Source organism: Pelecanus crispus, chromosome 9 (genome assembly GCF_030463565.1).
Source record: "Pelecanus crispus isolate bPelCri1 chromosome 9, bPelCri1.pri, whole genome shotgun sequence".
NCBI classification, from domain to species: domain Eukaryota; kingdom Metazoa; phylum Chordata; class Aves; order Pelecaniformes; family Pelecanidae; genus Pelecanus; species Pelecanus crispus.
Window position 1 is genome coordinate 30,501,514 of NC_134651.1, and position 25,131 is coordinate 30,526,644.

General features: G+C 45.2%; 1 protein-coding gene across 6 annotated transcripts; it reads right to left on the reverse strand.

The window, feature by feature from the left end:
- Window positions 1-591: 591 nt before the first annotated feature.
- On the reverse strand, window positions 592-24,853 carry ATG4B (autophagy related 4B cysteine peptidase). Of its 6 annotated transcripts, none has more exons than XM_075716099.1 (13): window positions 24,820-24,853; window positions 18,613-18,711; window positions 18,027-18,098; window positions 15,810-15,908; window positions 14,849-14,950; window positions 13,983-14,055; window positions 12,290-12,369; window positions 8,874-9,070; window positions 7,783-7,861; window positions 6,893-7,038; window positions 6,188-6,244; window positions 5,804-5,897; window positions 592-3,922 (listed from the first exon to the last, which is right to left on the reverse strand). In XM_075716099.1, exons 1-13 carry the CDS (start codon window positions 24,827-24,829, stop codon window positions 3,849-3,851), a joined length of 1,182 nt encoding a protein of 393 aa, XP_075572214.1. In that variant the 5' UTR covers window positions 24,830-24,853; the 3' UTR covers window positions 592-3,848. The 6 variants fall into 6 exon arrangements, with proteins under 6 accessions (XP_075572214.1, XP_075572219.1, XP_075572213.1 ...); XM_075716104.1 differs by lacking the exon at window positions 24,820-24,853 and adding an exon at window positions 5,258-5,293 and having other exon boundaries at window positions 18,613-18,715; XM_075716098.1 differs by lacking the exon at window positions 592-3,922 and adding an exon at window positions 5,063-5,293.
- Between the last annotated feature and the right edge of the window lie 278 nt (window positions 24,854-25,131).

The window sequence follows — 25,131 nt, forward strand, 5'->3', positions numbered from 1 at the left end:
AGGCAATCTCTGTCCACGCCTGGGCTATCTGCTGCCTGAATCATCAGAACCACTCCGCACAAATTGTGGCCAGAATGTAAATTACTGACCAAAGCCAATCATCTCGAGATCCTATAAATAGCGATCCAAGAGGAAGACCTCTTTGAGCTCTCTGGGACCGCAGTGGGCTGTGTGACCCAATATCTCCCTCTGAGCTGGGACACCTCTCAGGGTAGATTTTGCGAGGATTGAAGAATCGTCCGTAGATTTCGTGAGGATTGAAGAATTGTCCATAGATTTCACGAGGACTGAAGGATTGCCCATAGATTTCACGAGGATTAAGGGATTGTCCATAGATTTTGCGGGGACTCAAAGAACTGACTTTGTGAGGTTCACCGACCATCCATTGATGAATGCCGGCACATAAAAGTGAGTAATTCACGAAACGGGAAATTTTGATCACAGGTTAACCTCGGTATGTGTGTATGTGTAATTTGGCTACATATATATCCCTATATACTATGCCTACTCACATAAACTGTTGACCAAATCCGAGACTAAGATTGGACCTAGCTACACCTAGACTCCTTTCTAAAAGGAGTTTAAGAGAGCAAGGAGGTCTATTCTGAATCTCATGACTCAACAGGAGGGTCCCCCTTATCCCCTACACCCACGATCCCTCTGTGTAGCTGAATTCTCCTTTGTGTACTTCTTCCATGCAAGTAATAGAGCGAATCTTGCCATTCTTGAATCTTTAACTAAGTTGCTGTCTTGATTATAACAAATTCCATCAAATTGCTGTTTCAAAGTGGCTGATGCTTAAGTGTTGTTAAGAATTATACAACCTAATACTGTGATCTATCTCAAAAATATTAATAAATCGTAAATTGCTGCTAACCAAAGCCATGTAGAAAATCGTATTCGCGACAAATTGGCATAGTTGGCAGGATCCACAAATCTATTTGTGACACAGATTGAACTGATTCACTAGCAGGGAGAGGAAGGTAAATGTTTAAAACAAAATTGCTAATGCAAGCATCAGCTGAAATGGAAAAAGCTGCTGCCTTCACTCTACAGCTGCACAGCACTTGGTAGCAGAAACATTTGTCATGAAGGAGGTAAGCACCTGTAATGCTGAATCAGGCCCTTCCAGCAACACTGGAAGAAGACAACACACAGAGAAGTCACTTAATTCATACTAGCTTTAGGCTCCTGGCTAAAAAGCCAGAAACACCTGTTAAAGATCTAAGAAAGCTGAGCTTAGCTCTGTTATTGGGGTTGTGTTAACACACAGGTAAAATACTGTCTGGCTGAGCTGTCCTTAACCATAAAAGCATGAACATGAAATAAGTAGTAACTCTTCTTGTGTACAAATCAAGAGGGAGATGCGTCCTGAGTGACTAGCCCTCAACAAAAAGGACCTGCCAATGGCAACAGAGGGTGCAGCCTTCTGATTCAAGTGCTGTGTCCTGCCATTGCACGGCAAAACAGGAAAAATGGTTGTTGAATTCGCTACACTTACTTCTGTAACATTGACTACTGCAGAGCTGGGGTTTAAAAGGCTGCCTGGAAGCTGAAGCTATGAAAAGCTATCAGTTAAATAGCTAAGGAGTGGACACACAATCTTAAAGGAAACAAGTTGCACTTTCCACCTACTTTTGAGTCTCTGCTTGGCTCCTTCCTCTCTACCTCAAAAACACACGTGGCAGACACCAAAAAAGCATGTCCAGTCTTGGAAGGGCTTACACTGTTTTAAAAGCAGAGAGATGCTGCACTGCTCAGCAGGGACAGCCTTCAAATATTGTTTTGTTGCCCCACATTCATAGAACTTAAAATTCAAGTAGCAGAATTGCTATGGAAGTGCTTTTTCCTTTTCTGCCAGCATGTCTGCAGGTGCTCACCCTCTGGGGCAGGAACAACTTGGCAGTCCCAAGCAGCCAGCCTCTATTCTATCAGATACACCAAAAGGAAGATAAAGTCACCATTGCACATAGCTCAACTTTTGCTTCTATCTGCCTTCATTGCCCTAGAAGGGTAAAAACTGCAATAGTTTCAACAGCATTCCCAACCGCACTGACGGGTTACTAGATACCACCCACCGCCACCTTCAATTCATGTGCAAGAACATTAGAACAGGCAAAGATTTTAGATCTGTTTATTTAGATACAAATTGAAAGCAGATGAATGGAGCACAGCCCCACTTCCTCTGCTGCCTCTTCCCCTAACTACAAGAGAGAAGAGGAGAAGCAGGCAGAAAGCAGCAAATAATGATTTAGTGACAGAAGCATTGTGGATCCCAGTTCAAACCTCTGCTTTTGGATAGCACAGGGACAGTTAGAGCATCAGTAGGTCATCACAGGGGAAATGGGTCATTTCTAACCAGCTGTCACCACCCTTGGGCACAAAAGCATCAATTGACAGGTTCCAATCCTAAAGTACAAAACAAAGCCTTGTAAACAGGTTTGCAATCTGCAGCATGCACTAAGGAAACTACTTCAGCAACTTCTGTTGCAGTTTGCATTAAGACAGCTCTTCTCCATGGTTTACCCTTCTCTGAATTCTGTTTTGAAAAGGGCCCCAGGCAGAGCTATCGTCTTAAAGTAGCTAAAATTTACGTATAATTGGACCTTCTCAAGGCATTCTGTCTTTAACTGCCCTCTTTGGGATGATTACTTGAAATGGATTTCTCCAGGTTAGCTCCTACAGTACCTTTGTGCACACCCTGCAGGGAAGGAAGCCTACTTGACCTTCAGGCACCTTTTCTGATTTGGAAAGGGAACATCTAACAGGAGTAGTTGGAGGAACTGCTGAACAACCCACAGAGAACACCTTGAGGAATTTTATAGCTCACATTTTTGGTACCAACAAGATTAATTCCCTAGATGCCATGCCAGCACGCTGGGGCACAGGCACATGCCTAGCAGGTCTCAATTGTCCTGTTTCACCTCTCTCAGCTGTGGCCTTTTACTTTTTCCCATGGCTATGGAATCCAGTTCTCTGCTTGAACAGTGTTCCCGAAGGTACTTGCTGTACAGATTAATCCACTGTAGAAGCACAATGCTTTATCGACTCACCGAACAAGAACACACATATTTTCTATTCTCCTTCCCTTCTTTCTGCTGTTATTTAAACTGAGATTGAGATGGTCCTCCCCAGCAGCATGGGTCTGCTCCACACTTTCCCAAACAGCCTTTTGCTTATTGAATTACCAGTCACCGGTAAGTTTCCTCAACTTCCTTTTCATAGGACATGAGCAGGAGAGGGGTACTACACCTGCAAAGAAGCACTGTGTACTGCAAAGCATGAACAGGAGTTGTACTGTAGGAAGCCCAGCCATCTGGACTCCAGGGGCTTCACAGCTGTCTTTGTTGGGACATGTCGGCTGTTCATTTGCATTGTGAGCTACAGTCCAAGTTGGCCAGTGAGAAGAGAAGCTGCTAAAGGAATTAACTGTACATTTCACCTGCTAAATGACGGGTGGCTCTATTTAAGCTTCAGAGGGGAGTCCACATGTAAGGATTTAGTGCTCTAACAATTTCTATGCCTCCCCTTGAAGGCCAACTGACCTGCTGATGTAACAGATAGGCTTTGAACTCCTAAGCACCACTGCATCCACATCCAGCAACTGTTTTCTACTGAGAAATTCTGACTCCAGCCAGTAAGGCTGTAACACCCACTTGGTTCTTCATCCCAATGCAGACAATGCGCACTCCGCTCAGAGGCTGCACAGAATGCCAGGATGGACAAGAGGCGGGGATGGCAGCAAGCGCCTATGAAAACCGGTAGCCTCAGGCTCTCGAAGGAGCTTCCCTCCCCCCACTTCTCCCCACACATAACACAGATTTGCAGAGTCAGTTTCCTGTTTGTTTTCAAAGGGATAGGATTTCGAAGTCTTCATCTTCTGAGTCAAAGAACCTTTCCAATCTGTCGGCATCGGAGGAGTCTGCAAGAGAAAAAGAAAGCACTGCCTCCATCGGATGCACTGACTGCTCAGCATCAGTGAGACCAGCAGCTGGAGGGCAACAGAATTTGAATGTCAGGGGCCCACAAGTTCCAAGAGACTCCATGACACACCTGAGTGAAGGCTCTGAGGGGGGATGAGAAATAGCATCTATCAATAGCATCAAAAATGCACTGGAAAGAATTATATGGTGCAGAGAAGGTGTGCTACATTTCACAGATCCTGACACAGTTGCAGTGCAACTCTGTGCTGCGACTGTTTTGTAAAACCTTCCTATGCAGCAGCTCTGTATTAGCAGGAGACAGTTCTGCCTCAAGAGGCTCAAAATAGGAGAACTGGCCCAGGTATAGACATCCATGAAGACTTCTGGCCCAATTAAGTGATACAGTAACATTTTTTTCCCCCATGTATTAGAGACTTTTTTCCTGCTATAGTTAGTTGCCTTTGATCCAGCTACTGGGGAATGTAATTACACAACATGCACTCTCCCAAAAGCAATTAGTACCGTCCATTTTGTGAGGAAGGGTAATGTACTTGATCCCTCCTGTCCATCCTTCCAACTCTATGGTGAGGAGGGAGCACATACCTAAATGGAAGCAACTTTACCATAGGGGAAATTCAAGTGAGAACATATGGGCAAACTGTGGAAATAAAGGAGAAAGCACACACCAGACTTGGCAGAACAGCCAGCCAAAAGCTAAACTGCAGTAACTGATGGCTGGGGACAGAGGAGAAGTGCAAGGCTGCAGACACCACCACTCCCCCCAACCCCGCCAAACGTTTTAAGCTTTAATCCCCCAGTAGTGTGTGCAAATGCCTAATGTCACTGTTCTTGATCAAACTGCAGTGCCCATGAATGCTGGCAGCACAGCTTCCAGAGGTGCTCCTCAGAGGAGCAGCCCCCTTCACTTCAGTAACACAGCAGAGAACCCAACTGTCTGGGGGCTGGACATTCATGAGAGTATGATTAATCCTTCTAGTGAGGCGTAGGACTGTAAGAGAAACAGAACGGCCATAGCAGATGGGAAAGGCTGTACAAGCTAGGGAAGAGGGATAAGTAAAAGGACAAGTAGCCCATTACAAAAACATTTTTAAGAGTGAGAGAGGCAGCAATTAAGGACAATTTAATACAGGCAAGGAACAATTGACAGTTTAAGGGAATGAAGCATTCTTACAGAAAAGGCTAGTGAGGTTAAGTAAGGCTTTGAAAGTTCATGCTAAGGAGAGAGACAGCAAGGAAGCACAGGGTGCAGGATGCAAGTGACAGGACACAGTCCAGTGTGTGGTGACAGGTTAAGTTTGTCCACGCATACTCACTCCTCTTGGCAGAAGCTGTCAATGGCTCTTTATCTCCTGCAATGTTTGTGCATGTTATTAATGTGATAAGCAGAGCCTGACAGCCAAGATACTGCCCAGCACTTGTTCCTTTTTGCATTGGTAGTGGCACACACACAGGGAAGGAGTGCCTTACACTGGAACTAAGTTTAACCAGCCCTGTCTTTGACCATTTTCATTACCTAGAAACTCAGTTTTCAGCCTTTTCAATGGACCCTTTTGATTCCTCCAAGCATCCCTTTACAAATCATAGATTCACATTGCTGTGATAGCCTATGAACTTGTTTTTTTCTTCCCCTCAGTCACTATCACCATTCACAGACTCATTCTAAAAATCATCCTGAGACACTGTGGGATCTGCAAACCAGTAGCTGAAAGCCAAAGAACTAGATCAATTAACCTAAGAGCTCCAGATCAAACTCCAGGTGGAACAGGAACATACTAGAAGTCACTGTGCAATTCCACACAATTTCCAGAAAACCAAAGGGACCAGCTCACCCTTAGCTCTACCTCCCTGTGTGGCCTCACCTGGTGTGAGATTCAGGACATCGGGGTTGGAGAAATGTGACGGCTGGCGTTCAACTAGTTCGAACATTGGCAGCGCTCCTCTTACCAGGGACAGCTGTGGAGCAAGGGTAGAGCCATGAGAACCAACAACTCTGTACTCACGGTGCTCTGGGTCTTTAAGGGATAATAATGATCTGTTGGGAATTCATTGCAGCTGAAAAAACATTTCTCAAATCTTTGACTTGCATCATGAGCAGAATTTCAGAGCTATGCTTTCTGGTAGTTTAATAAACTATTTTCATACGCTTTAAAATGGGATCATGCTGCAGAGAACATGCTCTCTGTGTAGCAGTTTGGATACAAGACAATACCCTATATTCCTTTCCCAGTGATAAAAACACAAACCTTTTTGATTTGCTGGCACCAATCATTAAAGTCCTCCTCTGTGTTGCAGAAAAAGCCCTGGAAAAAAAAAACAAAAGGAATTTATCTTTATATATTGTAGATCGATCATTTCAGTCTTAAGGCCTTGTATTACTGCCAAGCAACATGACCAGGACTGCAAGCGGTTACACCATTTAACTGCCTTGCTCTTAAACTGTGACTTACACTGCCCTGTTAAACTGAACACTCCCCATACGCTTGATGTGACCAAACTATCCAAGTACTGGAAGCATCAATGTAATGGTCTGCTCTATTGCAGAAGGAAAACCGGCCAGAAACAACCCACATGGAAAAAAAGGGCAGGCATCTCAGGTTCAACAGAAAACAAGACACACTGAATCATAATATGGATTCAGATCTGTGCATCAAAAGGCAGGAATTGAAGCCCAAGTTAAACCTGAGAGAAGGATACTGCCCCGTGAGGAATGGCATTTAATTGCCATGCAAGGGGGACTTCCCTGTACCAAACCACTTCCTACATGAGAAGCTTCTTTACCAACGTTACCAAAACCCACAGCAACACCTGACTGGAGCACAGCATGCCTGTAGAGTACCCAACCCATCACCACTGCCTTTGCCAGTTCCCTAGGGAAAGGGACAGCTGTGAAACAGAGGGACCACAACACTGCTCCTTCAGGTGATTGGAAACAAGCAGCAGGAACGCACCACCGCAATGGAGGGGTCGAGCTCGGCAATGCTCATTCTGCAGGGAGGGTGCTGGCAGTGGAAGCTTTCATCGGGGAGACAGCCGCTGTCATTGGGCTCCACTGCAGGCTGCGTAGTGTGGGGATCCAGGTAAATGAGTTCCTCACCTGGACAGACAGGCAAGGAGACATGAAGAGGAAGAACCATGCCAGAAACTGGTCTTCTGAGAAGCAAATGGTGAGATACAAAGAGGAGGAAGAGTGATGACAACAGCTAGCTCTTGAAACCCCACACAGGAATCCACGTTCTATAGGGGCAACTTGCTGTCAGCCACTTTCCCAAATGCTTCTCATCCAGATAAAGAGCCAGCTGCCAGCAGAACCATGGTGCCCACTGCACAGCAACACCCTGGGCTCAAGGCACAGGCACTATTTGAATATTGTTCCTGCACATGCCTTCCAGGGTCCTGTGTAAGCTCAAGTCAGCCCCAGAAATCCAAAGCACAACCAGATTGAGGTCTCAGGCAGAGAGAGAAAAATCAGAGGGAAGGAGGAGAGTAAAATGTAGGGTTTCAGGAAGGGGCCAACTAAAGGACAGTTAAACCCAGCCAAGCCCCTAAAGGGAGGTCAGCTCTGAACGTAGGAAGAAGTCTCTATGCACACCTCTTTATAGACAGGATTTAGCATTACACAGTGGAAGTTTACAGCCCATACTATGGCCACTGTTCAAAGCTACACCACTCAGGTGCTCACAAAGAGGTTCAGTCCACAGCAGCCTTCAACACTTTCAGCAGGAAAGAAGAACCCTGCAGCATGCATCACAGACCAAGCAGGAGAGCTGTACCACTCCACAAGCATTTTTTAGCTGAGGGGAGATGCTTGGAAAGTCTTTGTAGTACTCTGGGCACTCACCTACATAGCCAATGAAGTAGTGAGCACTGTTTGGTTTCCCTCCGATGACTCCCAGGGACTGGGGCATCATGAAGCAGTGCTGGAAAAGCAATACAGAAAACACACAGCTGACAGACAGTGAGACAGCAGGTGGCAACAAAGGCAAACATCCAAAAATGCAGTGGGAAAGAAAGACAGGGACACTGAAAATCAGCAGAAATAGCGATTTCTGGAGAGAAGCTCTGCCAGGAAGGCTGAAGGCGGCAACACAGGGCCTTCAAGGAACGCAAAGCAGCTCAAAAACGCCTTTAACTGCTGACAGGAACACACAGGTGGACCAGATGGAAGAAGCAGCACTACTCCAGGACCCAGTCCCGGTGAGTCCTGGCTCTGCTGCAGTTAGTGGCAAGATACCCCAGAGCTGTCATCAGGTTGCAACAGTGCCCTCAGGAGGAAATGATCATTCAGGAAACAGTTTAAGTTCCTTATCCAGCTGCAGTATCCAGGCAACATCTACTGAGTTAAGGGCAAGTAACTTTGCGTGAATTTGGAGCTCTTGCCTGTGCAGCTCAGAGCTTGCTAGCATTAGTACAGCAAGATAATGTGCACCCTGTCTTATGCGTGTGCTCTGCACACCCTAAATTCTGCAGCCTCCTGATACTCCACACTGTAACCATTAGCCAAATTCTAGCCTCAGTCTGCAGTACAAGCTCCAGCATCAGAGCCATGGGGAGTCTGCAACACTACATTCATTAATGCTCAAGTTGCCACCAAGCACAGTACAGTTTTGCTGAACAAATGCTTCAACAGGTTGGTACCATCTAAACACAAAGAGGGACTGAGATTAAGTTGTGAAGTAAGATCCTCAGAAAAAATCCAAACACCAAAACCCACAACCCCCCAAAAGCCCCACGCATTTGCCTGACTAAAGCCTGCAAGAACCCATATCCTGACCTCTTGACAAGGATTGTCTCTAAAACACGTTTTTCTTTTGAAAATAGGACAATTATTTCTGAGTATTTTTGCCCCAAAACCAAATTCCAGAAATTACTTAATTCACAACAGGGTTCTTAAGCATCAGAACACCAAGAATTCAGCTCCAGGTCCCCTACCTTTAGTGTTTCAATATAGGCTTCATTGATCTCTGTGAGCCCAAGGCGGAGAGGTATCAGCAGCACCAATGGTTTCCACAGTGAGAGCCTATCTCTAACCCCCGCTTCCTCTGGGTACCCGTTATAGAGTACGTCTGACTCCACAGCAGGGCATGCTGCAGCTCCAGCACACGGGAAGTTGGACTGGCACAACCGCCCTACAGAAAGGGAACATGAGCAGAAAGCATCAGAAATAACCCCCACTTCTAGACCTTGAGTAATTCTATTTGAGCTCTGATCAACAACTGCTATTTACTAAAAGCCTACAGCACTTAATAGAAAAGCTTGAAGAGGTCCAGTGCTGGGATCATGTAATGTATGTACTCCCTGCAGGGCTTCTGGTAGGGCTCAGCATTTCATCTAAGCTTAAATCAAGATTATGCCAAAGCACGCTGTACTCACAGCCACCATCTGGTGGGCTGTTAAAATGCAAATTTTTCCAGCAGGTGAGCAGCTAAGCAACAGCCTGTGCCAACAAGGTTGAGTGAGTTGATTAGGAGGTCAGGCAAGAGTCCTGAATTCAGAGAGCGTGTAGACAGAAAGAGAAAAATCTGGAGTGTTCAACTCCAGAGGAGTTCATGGAGGATATGAAGACAGTTGAACTGAATGCGAAAAGTGTTATAGCTTAACACAGGAAATATTTACTTGTAATTAGCACTGTAAGAAGATATGAACATGGTGTCTGCCTAGAGTAGTTGTAAATTTACCAAAGTTCACTAAAGCCTTCACAAATTTTATGGGGGATCATTCAGAAGCTACTTTAGAGACCTAAAGCAGGATGATCATTAAACTCCGCAACTTCAGCATGAACTTTGCCTGTAAGATATGGGGCAGTAAAACTCCTTGAGGCACAGGCGTGACATAAGCACTATGCATCCTCATTCTACAGGCTTAACTAACACACAGCCAGGCTGTAATGCAACCAGATTGTGAAAATTCTTGTACAGAAACATCTCCAAGCCTACCTGTCTCACTGGCCAATTTCATTACTTGCTGGGTGTGTGAAGAAAAAAAACAACCCCAAAAGAAACCAACAGCACTTTAATCACGAAGCCAAGGCAATGAGACAAAATGCCAGAGGCTCATTTAATTTATTCCTGGCCTAAGGTGAATGCCAGGGCACTCTAGCAGGTAGGACACAATGTAAACAAACACCTTCATCAGCAGCTATTTCAGCAGGGTGTTTGCTCACTACTAAGAGCGTTGAACCAGCTGAACAAGGAGAATGTTACACCCAAGGTTAGAAGAAATAGGACTTTGATCTAAAGCCTCAGTATGAGACAACCTGCACTGAAGAGTTTGTAGTTGCTCCCTATACTGTCCCTCAAGGAGGGAGAAGGTGTATGTATGCATGCATCTGCCATGCACAGACATATCATAGTTACCGGAGGTCCTGAGAAAATGGAAAGTCATTATTTGTAGTGATTTATCCTATTAAAACAGTAAAGAGTAGCCTGCCTGTTCTGATGATCTGAAATCAGCTGCCAAGCCAGGGCTGTTGCTGGATGGGGTGTCACTGCAGGTTTCCTCATCAGGCAAAACAACTGGCAATCCTGCGCTGTGATATGAACATATTTAACCCAAGTTTAAGGAGTAGGGAGCTTGACACAGACTTGAACCTTGCTTCTTTGGCAGGCTTTGCAGTGCTACGGTGCACAGCGGAACCTGCCTAAAGCTTCCCAGCTGGATCCAAACTGTTTACTGCAAACATATTCCAACAGGTGTGACACAACATCTCTCTTGCTGTGGCTGCTGCTGTCAGGTACTGGCTTTACTGTCTTGGTTTCTCACCATCTTTCTGATGCACAGGATCCTCCAACGCCCAACTAAGAGCCCCTTCTGACACAACAGACTGACTCAGAAAGTATAAAGATGGATGTTTCTTCACTGCTGTAGCAAAAGGCATTTCCTATGAACCTTAGGCTGAACAGTATTAGGGACCAAATTTAACAGATGTATGAAACAGCATTAACTTCTGAATGCTTCACTATCAACAGATGTCTAGGGCACAAGATATGTAACACATACCTACAGACATATAACACATCAGACCCACTCATACAGTGACTTTCAGGCCCTGAACAGGTACATTATGATTCACATTTGAGGAAAATAAACAAACACCCCCTACACATTACAAGCTGTATGGACAAGTTACTTGAAGCTGTGTCAGTGCTGAACAGTCAGTGCCACGCAACAAGAGCCCACAGCATACCCAAGCGTCGCAGCCAGCATGCTTCAATTCTAGAAGTAATATTTTCAGGCTAAAGATGAAAGATAAATCCAATTTCTCTTTTCATGCAGGCCCTTGTTTAAGCCAAGGGCATCAGCACATACCTTCACAGGACTACGTGTACCTAAGGTTAGACAAGCACTTTTCAATCAGATCCTACATTTCTTGGCCTCTCAATTTAGACTACCTGATAAGAGATGTGACTTTGTAAAGTGACTGTCCTGCACTCTAGGGACAAGTTGCCTGTTAATTGATTTTTGCTCCATGGCAACCAAAGCCAGCCTAAATGATGCTTGCCATGATCTCACCTGTAACCTTGCACCAGCTCCAGTGCTCACTGGACTGTTCTATGTGCTGTTTCAGAACACTAACCTGGCAGAAAACACTGCATGGTTTCATGCTGTGTAAGCACACTGCCTCACAAGTTAGTCTAAAGCAAGCAAGGGGAAGGCTTGTGGGGCCAGGAGCATGCAGAACTGCAGCAACCAGTGACACAGGCATTCAGCTTTGGTTACTGCGGCACTGCAGCCTGAGCAAGCATGCTAGGGATGAACACGTCGCATAGCTGCTCCAGAGCCATTCTATTGTCAGGATGCACACAAAAAAAAAAAAAAAAAAAAAAAAAAAAAGAACGAATGAACCAGTGAGCACTCCTTAAAAGGTGATGAGAGATCCACTCCGGAAATGGATTCCTTTCTTCTCCCTCTCCTGCCAATTTTGTTCATTTTCCTCTTCAGCAATCTGTTACAGTTTTCTTACTCTGCCTAACAGCAGAGACATTCCTACCCCATTATATGAGAGAAGAAGCAGCCATTTACTGCTTGCTACTTCTGGCCATAAACAAGTTTGACACCACCTTCCAAGCAGCTCCCACCTATTGTCTGAAGGTCAACAGACCTTCTCTCCAGATCCAGAGGCCACAGTACTAAGTCAGAGGCTTTATCAGGTGAAGCAAAAGTCAAAACAAGGGGCTTCCTTGCCCTAGAACAGCAATTCTCACCTGGTTTTAGCAAGCTTGGCCACAGCTTTAAGACAGAACATTTACTTCATGCCTGTTGTGTTGTACTACTACATGTTCTCCGTTCTTTTTCTGGCTTCTTGCTGCCAGAGGATATACCACGTTCTACCTCCATGTGATACTTACGGATTTCTTCCATCACTACTGTGTTGTCCATGGCTATATGGACTGCCAGTGAACTCCATGTATCAAAAGTTGCAAGTTTTCTGTAGGAAAGGAAAAAAAAATAAAGTAAGCAAGTTACAACTACAAGATAAAGATGGTGTGGTATCAGAGGAGAAACTGGATTAGGAGAGATTGGCTTTCATCAATTATCCTGTAAAGTATGCTTTTATACATGTATCAGAGTTGTAGACTTCATTGCCGCTAGTTATTATGGCCAGAAGAATAAACATGGCTGCAAATGGGACCACACCTGGGAATTTGTCCCTCAGCAGCTACTAAGTACAAGAGCCCTGATACAATCTTCAACTCAAATCCCCTAACTGCTGGTTACCAGAAAGCAAAACAGCATAAAAAATAGACAATAGTAAATTTTAAAAGTCACTTTTACTTTCCCTACATATCTCCTGATCACCTATACCAGATCCTGGGCTAATTCAGCATATGGTCTGACCTGGAAAAGCTGCTTTTAGGCAATCCTAGCCTATTCCAGGGAGCTACCTGCTCATCTAATCAAAGTGAGGGAAGAATGTGGACAGGAGGAAGAATGTTTCTCAAAATACAGTGTGTCCCAATAAAAGGCAGTCCATGCTCCAGCACCACTCTGATCCTCTGCCTGTCACCATGGAACCCAGGCAGCAAATATTAATGCTTTCCTCTGCTCATTCATTGATGGCTTGATGGCTTGCTGGCAGCTTTTTGGTAACAATGACACTATTGTCAGGTCAGCAGAGGCAACTCAGAGGGTAGCAGAGATCCAAACAGTAGCAATGATTATCTACTCTGACACTTGCTTCTGGTCTGCTGCAGATTACTGCACTCTGTTTTAGTGGCAAGCACTACCTGTGGGATGTGGAGAGAGAATTTCGGGGGTTCTCCTCAACTTGAAACCTGTTTTCTCTCACATCCTGCCAACATCTGCATGACAGAAGGGCTCCTTTCAAGCCCCTGCCCAGGCAGGATGCCTGCTAACAGCATTAAAACACACAGTTACACTTCAGTCAATGGGCAGAAACCTGTAAACTAGGAGTGTCGTTGTTTAGCCCCAGCCAGCAACTAAGTACCATGCAGCCGCTCACTCACTCCCCCTGCCCTGGTGGGATGAGGGAGAGAATCGGAGGAGTAAGAGTGAGAAACACTCCTGGGTTGAGATAAGAACAGTTTAATAATTGAAATAAAGTAAAATAGTAATGATAATAATAACAATAGAATAATAATAATATACAAAGCAAGTGATGCACAATGCAATTGCTCACCACCCGCTGACCGATACCCAGACAGTTCCCGAGCAGCGATCGCTGCTCCCCAGCCAACCCCCCACAGTTTACATACTGAGCATGATGTCACATGGTATGGAACAGCCCTTTGGTCAGTTTGCATCAACTATTCTGGCTGTGCCCCCTCCCAGTTTCTTATGCACCTGGCAGAGCATGGGAAGCTGAAAAGTCCTGGACTAGCATAAGCAGTACTTAGCAACAACTAAAACATCAGTGTGTTATCAACATTCTTCTCCTACTAAATCCAAAACACAGCACTATGCCTGCTACTAGGAAGAAAACTAACTCTATTCCAGCTAAAACCAGGACAAGGAGGTACTACAAACCAAACGACCCCACTGCGTGGTTCAAAAGATATAAAGGAAAAACGCAGCACTTACTTGAGCACTTGTGCAACTGTGTTTGGTCCATACCACTGACCTATGGATTTTCCCTCTCCAACTCCCATCTGGGCTGCATCACAAGAAAAAAACAAAATAATTTAGCAAATAATTTCACCTACACTGCATCCCGTCCTAGTCAGAGTTTGTATTTAATAGGGAAAAAATCTCACTTGGAAACATTTTTGAGTCAGCAGAATCTACCCTTTCATGGGGTATCTTAGTGTAGATGGGAGAGAGAAGGATATCCTGAAGGACTGTAAAGCAAATCCTTTCCCCAAAAATGCAGAAGTTCAAAAGACAATGTTACCTGAGAAGAAATTTTACTTAGAGTGCTTGATTACCAGAGCACCCCTGTAATCTGAAGTTATGTTCACTGAAGCTAGAGGTGCCTTAACACCCTGTAGGAAGAACTGGAACAGGCTGCTTATCTTTTATTTGCCAGGGAAGTTTATATCAAAGTGACATCCCTCCTTAGTCCATTTGCTACTTCTGAGAATTTCTTCGCTCAGCAATCTTCTCATATTACAAGGTCCTAGTGAGAACAGCAACCACATGCATTCCTCTCACCTTAGCTAGCTAGGATATGGAAAGTGATGCTGAATATAGCCTAAAGCATTAGGCAAACCTGACGGCCTTAATGGAGTCAAGAAGATAAATCCATCATAATCCATAATAAAGAGTGGCAGTTTTACATCACATCAGAAAACAAGCAGCATAGTATCATGTACTACCTGACCCACTAGTTGGCAGGGTGGGTTTTTTTTTTTTTGGCTAAGCTAGTAAAACAAACACGGAGTGATGTTCTACACTCATGGGAAATCCAGACTGAGTATCTCCACGCTATTCAGCACCCAGACTCTTACCTATCTGGTGAATGGAGTAGTAGCTGTCTTTTTTGTCAATGAAGGCATTAAGAACATTGAAGTAATTATCCATCTGCCTCTTCCCTTTTATCCACCTCCATTCTAAGACAGACAAGGGGATATATGAAACAAAACATGATATTTATTAGCAACTAGAGGCTGCAAGCTACAAGTCTCTTCCCTGTGCATCAATCAACTGACCTGATTTTCATGTTGCTGTCTTATTACTAGGCATCTGAGGCATTCCCAACACTAAAGAATTAATTTTAAAAATAAGCATTCTCACAGCTGGAATAAAGGAATATCACCCACAGAAAAGCAAATAAACAAACAAACAAAAAATTAGAAAACACAAATTGTACCTCTATCCCACAGATGGGTAATAGGATTACAATTTCTCATTGACAGGCATGAGCTACATATTCTGGGAAAAAACAGGTGACCTCAGTACAAAAATCAGTCCCCACAAATTCAAAGGCCATCAACAACTATCAAAAAACCACTGGTATAGCTGCTTACAGACCAAGCATGGGTCAAAGCACAAGAACAAAAGTATTCAGGGAGAGGAGACTACACTCAGTGAGGGCTTTGTGACAAAACTGAAAACTGAACTATAAACAAGGATCAATCTACTAAGTTGTTTTACACTTCAGCTATATAAAAAACCCTTCAAGAAAAATCTAGTATGCGCATGGCTTCAGTGGATTTAACTAGCATGTTACAGGGCTCTGCTTTGTTTTAAGGCTTAGACAACTATATCTACCCATGTAGAGCTGTAGACAGCAGGGAAAAACCTGCTGGAGGGTTTCCAGTAGACTGTTCTCTCAACAGCCCTGAACTTGAGAAGACAAGAGCCCTCAGCAATTCCCAGCTGTGTCCTTGTTATGTGCTGTCCTTACAAGTAGTGCACTTGTGGGAGCACATGGCCCTGGAAGTCAGTATGGGCTGTGCACTGGTTTACCTCTTCCCAAATGCCTGCAGACCAAGGCCTGAGCAAAGATCATCTGACCACACCGCAACATACAGCCCCAGCCAGTATCAGATGTGGGACCGGTTCCTCCTGTAAATGAGGACAGAAAATAAATATGTAATGAATAGTAAAACAGTGCCAAGAGGGAGAAGAAATGAAAGCACTGTAAGTCTGCATGGATAGCAGGTTCACCCAAGAAATCAGGCAGGGAATAAGGACCACCTTAGTTCATATACCCAAGGCTGAGAAACAAAAATGTAGTTATCAGTAACTTAATGGCATCCCTTAAAAACAAACAAACAAACAAAACCTAACACTAACTGAAAGGGGAAAAAAGCTTCAGAGGGAAATCCAAACAACTCAACTAGAAAGACAGCTGAATTTCTCAGGAGCACAACAGCCCTTGAGCCTAGTTGCAGACTCCCAGCCCAATTCAGAGACAGCTTTCTACATGGAGGTGCTTGTTACAGGCGACTTCTTGTAATCCTCATCTAGAGAAGGCAACTCATTGTGCAAAACAAATCAATCCCAAGGAATTCCCACATCATAAACAGCTATGACTCGGTGAGATTCCAAAGTGAACAACATAGTTAAGCCAAAAAAAATCCCACCAGCCAAAAAAACACCACCCCAGCAATGAAAAAAACCACACATCCTACATGATATTGGAGAATAAGCTGGATATTAGCTCACGCTGGAAAGTCTGAGACAAAGGCCTCAAGGCTGGAAGCATTTTCCTGACAGAACTTCACAAGGAAACTGCTGCTCCTCCACTGAAGCTCTGGCTATTATTACAAGCTTCATAGATAAAATGTTTAGTGTGACCACAGCAAGTGAGCTGTCTTACAAGCACGCAGTCAGCTGCGCCTTAGCACAGCTGGTAGAAGCAGTTTCTTTGTAATGCTGCTTTTTTCTTTCGAACCCATGCAACTAATTTGCAGAAAAAATACAGGGAGAAAAATCACCCAAGAGAACTAGTTAATCAACTTCTGGATGGCCAGCAGCTATCTTCTATAATTTTGCCAGCAATTTATAACATATACAACATGCAAAACGGATAATGCTTTGCAAAAGTAGCGTAAGATATATTCCCCTTACCCTCTGAAGAGCTTACAATATTTAAGTGGGCAAGCACAGAAAGAAGTGGCCAACAATAAAAGGGATAATTGGGAGAAGAAAGACTGGAAAAGGTTTACTGTATGACATGCAAACTGTATCTATACTGTAAATGGGAAATGACTCAGAAAATGGGATTTCTTCCCACCCCCCCCCGCCCTTTAATAACTTACATAGAAACACCAATCATGTTTGTGAGCCATAGTTAAACACATGCTAACCCTTCAATTTCAAATGCATGTTTAAGTATGGCTCACAAACATGAATTTAAAGGGATTAAACTGCATCAAAGATGTCTCATACCTTGTTAGGCAAAGGGTTTCCCAGCACAGAAAAGAACAGAACAAGCCAGAAGGATCAGCTACCAAGAAGCCCATTTTCCAAATCTGAGACATTCTCCCCATCAACTGCTGGAGATGACACTGACAGTGGGGACACAGACGGGGCTTGGAATCTCATTTACCTGTTCTCAGATCTCTTCTGATACCCCTTCCACCCCGTACACAAAACCACACCACAGAAATGACCATGCAGAATATCTTAAGGAACCAAGATGTCCTCCTTCAAGTCCACTGGGAAATGTTCCCCATATTACTTACAGTTCCTGTGTGCAATGACCACTTCAGGCATTTAAAAAAACATCCACACAAACAAACACCATCCCCCCCATAGTCCAGAGCAGATGCACAAAGGCAGTGATTTCTGTACCATACCTAGCTTTCATGTCTTTAATCCACTTCAAGCCCAAGACCACCATTAAATAATATTTCACGTTAGACTTATGTAAGACTTAATGAACATGAAGTACAAAAATCTTCTCATGTTGCTCAAAGAAAGGATATTTCTAGGCAGGCTTCCCAAACTCACTCATGTCCTTTTTAAAATCACTGTTACCCCTCATACCCAAGGGGATGAAGAATTCTCATTATCAGATAAACAAAAAGTCTATACTATCAATTAAATGAAGCGCATTTCAGATTCCTATAATCGGAACTGAATTAATGTTATGCTTGTGGGGACTGTTTTATTAGGTAGAGATAATCAGATTATCATAATTTCCAGGATATACTTAGACTAATCCACAGTACGTACCAATAGCAGGGAAGTTCTTTCTGTAGGTGAACCAAAGCCGAGAGGTCACATCCAACAGGATCTCTTCTTTCTCTGAAAATTTTTCAGCATCGAAAGGTACACACATGAGGGTAGCACCAAACACAGCTAAATCCATCCCTCACCCCCCTTCCCTAATGACAACAGCATTCTGCTCCTCACTCAGTGTGCCCAGAGAGGCAAAATCTGGCTGAGGAACAAGACAGTGCTGCTGCGCAGAAGAAACTTTCTTTTCCCCCTCCTGCAATTAATCGGAAGACACCATGGCCATAGGCAAATTATGAAGCAGTAAACCATTTTCTGGCCTTTCCCCCGAGCTATCCCCTTGCCTCATGACACGAGTCCCAATAACTACTAAAAGGTAACTTTCTGCACAAAAATATTCCAGAGTCCACAGAGATGGCCAGAGAGAAGCATGGCACCTACAGTCTGCATGCTCTGCCAGCAAACAGACACACTGCAGAGTGCTTATAAGGTTTGCAGTCACCTTGCTGCTCAGAAGGCAAAGTGCAACACTAACAAAGTCCTCTGGAACATTAGAGCACGTTGCACCATGCATGCAAAATACCTGTAAAAACACTGTATTTCCGGCCGAGGATCCAAACGGGTTCTTTGGTCTCAGGGAAGTCTTCATATTCGAACCTGAGAGTGTCATAGGTAAGAGTAGCTAGAAAGAGAAAGAAGAAATTATATACCTTTCATAGCTTTTCCTTGTGTTTTAAAAATCATACAAAACTACAGAATCAGAGCTGCTGCAGACAAGCAACTTACACACCCAGAGCACCTGGCTCTTGCTGGCAAGAAATGGTACAGCTCCCTCTGCAACTACCAACTCTGGAAGGCACAGAGAGCTGACACAGCCCTGGCTCACTCCTGGTTGCTCCACAAGCAGAAAAGCAGAAGGATTTCCAGGTTAGGTCAGCTCCAGGTTCTGCCCAGTGCGGAAAACAGTCAAGAAAAACATCTAGGACTTCATCTGACAGCTGCACTCTGCTTCCCAGAACAGGCACCATCATGCATGCTAGAATAGTTAACAGCAACGATGTCAAGGTCCTCTTTTCAACTGCGCAAAGTGATTGAAAATCCTTCTTCCACAGAATATAGTTTTTGGTGGTGGAACACAAAAAGCACAGATCACATTAAGATGGGAACTAAACTTTGCTCTGCAAGTCAGTCCCTCCTCAAGAGGCAACAAATCCAGAAGTCACCACCTGCACTGAAAACAGCCTGCAGTTCAAGGAGCACCACTGCCTTTACAGATGTCACACTAAAATCTGAGGGACACAGAGCTGTGCAGAGATGTACTTGTTCACAGGTGATAAGCAAACCTTGTATCTATTTTACTGGCTCCCTTCACAGCATTGCATCCATCAGTTCCTAGATATCCACCTCCTCTTATATGACCACTACAGAACAACTCAGCAGCACAAGCTGCCCTTGGATCAGGGCAGTTTAAGCTTTTGTGCAAAAGGCACAGGCAATGGGGAGGAAAAAAAAGGAGAGTTGGATGAACTGTGCTCCAAGTCTGTGTTTGGAAATAAGGCACTTTAAAGTGGTCTGGGAACCCTGGAAATGAACTATCTGGTTTTGTAGGTGTCAATTCTTTAACCAACCACCTACAAAATTTAAAGCAGACTAAGCCAGGCTGTTCTGCAACTGTTAAAGTGGTTATTGAAAATATCTCTCACAGCAAATGCAATAAAACCTGCGTAACATGACATGAGTTTAAAACAGGGCAACAGACTAAATGACCACAAGCTCCTCTCAGTGCCGTTCTCTATGAAAGCCACTACCCTCCATGGTGCACACCTCACTTTTTGCTTCCCAGGAGAGTCACCTGCTGCTCTTCTCTGGTGCTGCCTACGTAGCAGACCTCACCCCTCTCACAAGTAGAAGACATTCATGGAAGATGAGCTCTCCTCCCAATCATTCACTGCTTAGTTTTCCAAAGCATCATCTGGAGCACCAGTAAATAACAACTTGGCTGATTTGCATCAAGTAAATGATAGCTCCACAATGTCACCACAAAGTTCTGCTCCCTCTCCTTCCAGACATCTAGGATATTCCATGTTGTGCTTGGGCAAACAAGCTACGCAAGCCATTTTGGCCTCCTGTAGGTACTTCATCAGTCTTCCGCCCCTTGACTCTCTGACCTGAACTTCCAATTCCAAACGTCAAAGAAAATATGTAAGTAGCAGCAGCAGGACACCATCACCAAAACCAACTACTGTTTAAGCAGGAACCCTGACAACAGAGATGAAAATTGACTCCTAAATCAAATTTTGAATTAGACTCTGGACCTAAACCTAGCCCAAAACATTTAAAGCATGTTCCTTGTATGAACTAGTCTATAGACTGTTTCAGGCACACTTTGGATAGCATGGGCCACACGTTCCCATTCCCGTCCTGTGGTGTGACTTCTCAACAAACTAAGCAAAGCAATTCTGCTTGCATAGAAAAGTGCGAGCAAACTAATGCAGTCTTTTCCTCTAACAAACTTCAGCAGTGAAATTAAGAATTTCTTTACCATATACTAGCCAAACTTTACGAATCCCCAGCATGCTTTCTGTGTCTGTATTTACTTAATAGCTTGACTTGCTTTCACCCCTTTCTTGCTCAGTGTTGGAGATTTCTTTCCAGGGAAGAAAGTGACATGACTTCTGCAGATGTTTTCAAGTGCGCATGACTTTCTACTTTCTCCCTTAATTTTCAGAAGTTTTCCTTTTGGATGAGACATTACAAATTTATTCTGATAGCTCAAAGGAAGGCTCATTTTTAGGATTTTTTAAAATTCAGTGCGTTACCAGGTACAATCTTAACATAAAAACTGAAGTTCTCAGATAGGTTTTAAAGCTCCAAGGAATATTTTGTGGTTTATTTTGTCAGTTCTCAGGTTTGCCATGAATCCAGTTCTCTGTCAAAAGAGTCTCAAATAGCTTAAATAAAATGACTGAAACAAGGATGCTACACAAGAAACTATCAAGCTACCCACCATCCCTCTTTCCCCTTCCTAGCAACACTTCCTTGCCTTCTCAAATGTTGCACCTTCTGTGGCTCCACATTTTACAGGGCATCAGGTCCTTAGCAAGCACAGGATTTGCAACTGGCAGCTTCACGGCAAGGATCTGCTGGGAAGGGGCTGCTGGAGTCTTTCCCCTTTGATCAAAGCTAGGAGAGGAAGGGGTCAGCAGGTGGGAAGGATTCCCAGGCTGTCCGCTGGACCAGCTGCATATTCAGGGAATGCAGCACATGCAAACTGCAAGTGCCATGACACTGCGCATTTGGGAGGAGAGTCCCAGACTTGCAGTCCTTCAGCTGAATGCCCAACATCTGGGATCTGTGCAAAGGTCCTGTAGGTCCAGCTGCACATCTGAAAGATGTGGTCATAAATTAGTGTGTATGTTGGTTTTTCTGGAAGAAAATACTTGCCACCATCTGAAAAGGCATAACTACTAAATGCAGGAGTTAAGGCCCACCTTCACAGGGAGGAAAATTCAAGTGATTGCTCTGAGTTAGTATCAACAATTTTATAATGGGAGCAATAAACTCCCCACAAGGTTTGAAGCTACTAAGTGTTTCCTTTACAAACATCTACCTTCGTATGCTCTGGCACTTTTTCAAAACTACATCCATTGTGCTGCTGCCCAGATAAGCTAAATATGAGCAAGTGGGACCCAAACAATTCAGGCAGGGGTACAAAGAGTGTCACAGCTTGCCCAGGAGCCTTTCCTGACCCCTTAAAGTTAGAAGCAAAAGGTCTGAAAATAAATAAAACTGGAAATTCACCAAGCAGAAATATTTGAAGATGCTCCTTTCCAAGCTGCAAAAGTCATGTGAGATCAGCAAATTTCTCAGTCAGCACTCCAAAACTTCACCTTCAAGAAGCCCTCAATCTATTTTAAATACTGACCTCTGAGCATCCAGGACAGCAGAGCAGCAACCTCTGCAGAAAATCCGAGCGCACACCAAATACGATAATTCAACTTCTTTCCATGCACAGTGGATTTATAGTTAAAAAGCCAAGAGTTTCAGCCCTGCAAAGCACACCCTCAGAAAGGCAGCCTTGCTTTCCAGGAGCCTCGGGTATGCTGTGGATGATACCAGGTTGGCTGGTCCTCTGCCCCATGGACACACCTTCCACAGGGTCTGCTGTAGTGTCCCAGAACACCTTCTCATCCCACACCCTCCTTAGAAAGTCCCGACAGAAAAGGCAAAGCTTTGTATGTGCCACTACAGAAAATACCTATATTAAACAACCTAGGTAAAGGCATGCAAACTGAAACTGCATTAAATACCAGCATTAACCCTGCACGTTTGCGTGCTCTTCCACTTTTGTGTGCATGGTTAGATCTACTCAGTTGTAACAGGCCACATCACAAAAGCCTGCCTTGTATGAAGCACAAGGAACCAACCCTTGACGCACCCAGCACATGCCTGCAGTATCAGGGACTTTCAGCATCAGTTTACTAAACATGAATACATGCATGGCTATTGAAAAGCTATATAGCATCATCTTAATATATACCAAGAAAAACTGTCTCAATACATAGAATTAGGATAGAGAGTGAAATCTTGCCTCCCTTCTTATATTCTTAAGCTGTACAATGAAAAAGCTGAGCTAAAAATGTTACCTCAACTTGTAATGGGCTCCCACACAAACACAGAAGCACAGCCAGGCACTGGGGAGCAGAACCTGGCTGGTGATGTCAGTTTGCAAATGTGCTGAAGGCAAGATACATGCTTACAGCAAGTATCAAGTCCTTGACAGCCACTAACTTTACCTGCTTTGCCAAAACCAAAGCTTTTTGTTTTCCCAAAGTTTTTCTATCAACTTTGGGAAACAAATAACAAGTCAAAACTTGCTTGCACAGCAAAACAGCTAATGTTCACCCCAGTATCAATCATCTTGGTTACAGTTTGCCTGCACAGCTCAGATGTTTTGTCAAAAAACTTTTTATACAAAACACTGTAGGAGAGATTTGGAGCATCACACTGAAGGAAAACCAGGCTTTGCAATACCTCCCTTCCCAAATTGCTTCTTGGGCTCTAAGAAGGCCTCTCCCTCCAACACAGTAACGGTCCTCAGGCAGCGCCTACAACATCTTAGAGACATTTTCTCTGAGTCCTTCAGCCTCCAATTAACACCACCACAAAAAAATTGGAAATGGGGTGGATGATCATCTCCCTCAGCTGATAAAGGTACAATCACGCAAGACAGTGGAGAGAAGGAATGCTACTGGATGTAGGATGTTTCAAAAGAGAGTCAAGAAGAGAAGGTAAATTTTTTGTGTTAGTAAAGCTCACTGCTGAAAAATGCCTAGAAAACAGATAACTGAAGAACAGCCTGAACCCTTATTTCTGGCCTTTACAGAAAAAAGATTAAGTCTTTTCTTTCCCCTAAGCTCTTTCAAACAAGACAAATCCTGATTATCTAAGCAACAACAAAGAGTTAAGAGACCGCCAGGGAGGAAAGTAAGTCAAGTGGAGAATGATGCCTTCTTGGAGGCCCAGAGCAAACAGTTTGAAGTCTGCCCATCAGGTCCCCGATTGTCTCCAGAGCAGGGCTGGACGCAAAGGGGCTTGAGCTCTCTCTCATTGCTCCAAAGCCCAGAGACCGACCTCCTCTTTGCATAGAGGAGATCCAGTCCTACTGTCTATCACAGCAAGGTTTTCCCTCCCTTGATAAGCCTTGTAACGCTTACACAAAGGGAAAGCAAACATATCTCCCAGCTCAGGTTGTGCAATTTCACTTGCTGGAGTGCATTTTGTTCCCAGGTGCGAAAGACTGGATGCAATAACGTGCAAGCATACACCAGGCAGAAAGTCAGGACACTAATCAACTGAACTACATTGACAACAGCAGCACCTGCGTCAACAACAAAAACAAGTCAAGACAGCAGTCCGGAGGGACAAGAGCTACAGATTCCCTCCGCATACACATGCTCGCCCAATGCAGAGGAGGAGCCCACGTGGCACAGGAAAATGTTCATTATTATGGAACAACACTTATCTCTGCAGAAGGTGGATGAAAGCTGTTACTATGCAAAGGCTAGAAGAAAGTGAGTCCCAATACACTTCTTTTTTTCTCCCGCTGTAGGAAAACAAAATCTCTATCACAAACAGCTTTGTGGGCACTCTCAGTAAGGGCAATGAACAGTCACAAAAAGTGGCCGAGTCACCTCACCCCTCGACACAGCAGAAGGCAGCCGCAGCGCCTTGGGAGAGGAGCACAGGGACACCAGCACTGCCACAGCTTTTGCCCTCCGGTTCACTTCAGGAGCAGCCCCATCCAGGCCACGCTGCCAAACAACGCGGAAGAGCTCTACGCGTTTTAGGAATGACAGCAAAAGACAGGCTGGAAAGAGCAAGGGGGATTCACCTCCCTGCTGATAGGGCTCCCTCTCGCCTTTGGCCCACAGCGGCGGACACCGGCGGTAATGGAGCCATCGCTGGGCCGCCCCGAGTCACCACCTTCCCCCGCACCCCGCAGGGGAGGCGGCCGGGCCCCTTAGCGCCCCACAGGGCTGAGGACGCCGTTTCCAGGGCAGTGCCCCGGGGCGACAACCGGGCCGGGGAGCGCGACTTCTCGCACCGCCAGCCGGGCAGGGGCCGCAACTCAGAGCGCCGGGGGAGGCCGCGCCGGGCCGCCCGGGCCTGGGCTGCCTCGGGAAGACGCAGGCCTCAAGCGGCCGCCAGGCCGAACCGCGGGTTCCTGAGGGGGAAGGCAGCCGCTCTCCCCCCGCCGCGGGAAGAGGCCGCGGCCGCCACCACCCACCTGCGTCCATAACGGCGGCCCCGCCGAGGGCTGCGGCCGCTGCCGTCCCCACCGATACATACGCCCCAGCGCAGCCCTGCACGGCTGCTGGCGCGAGCGCGGCGCCCGCCCAATGGGAGCGCCGCTCGCCGGCGGCCTCCGCGACGGTTGGCTGGCGGCGGCGCTCGTCACTGTTCGGTGCGCCGCTCGGCATCCTCCGCGCACTGGGGGCTGCCATTTTTGCCGTACAGAGAGAGCCCGCGGAGAGCGGAGAGGCGCTGGGTCGGCAGCGCAGCCGGGGCCGAGGGTAGGCGGCGTGGCGGTGCGCAAAGG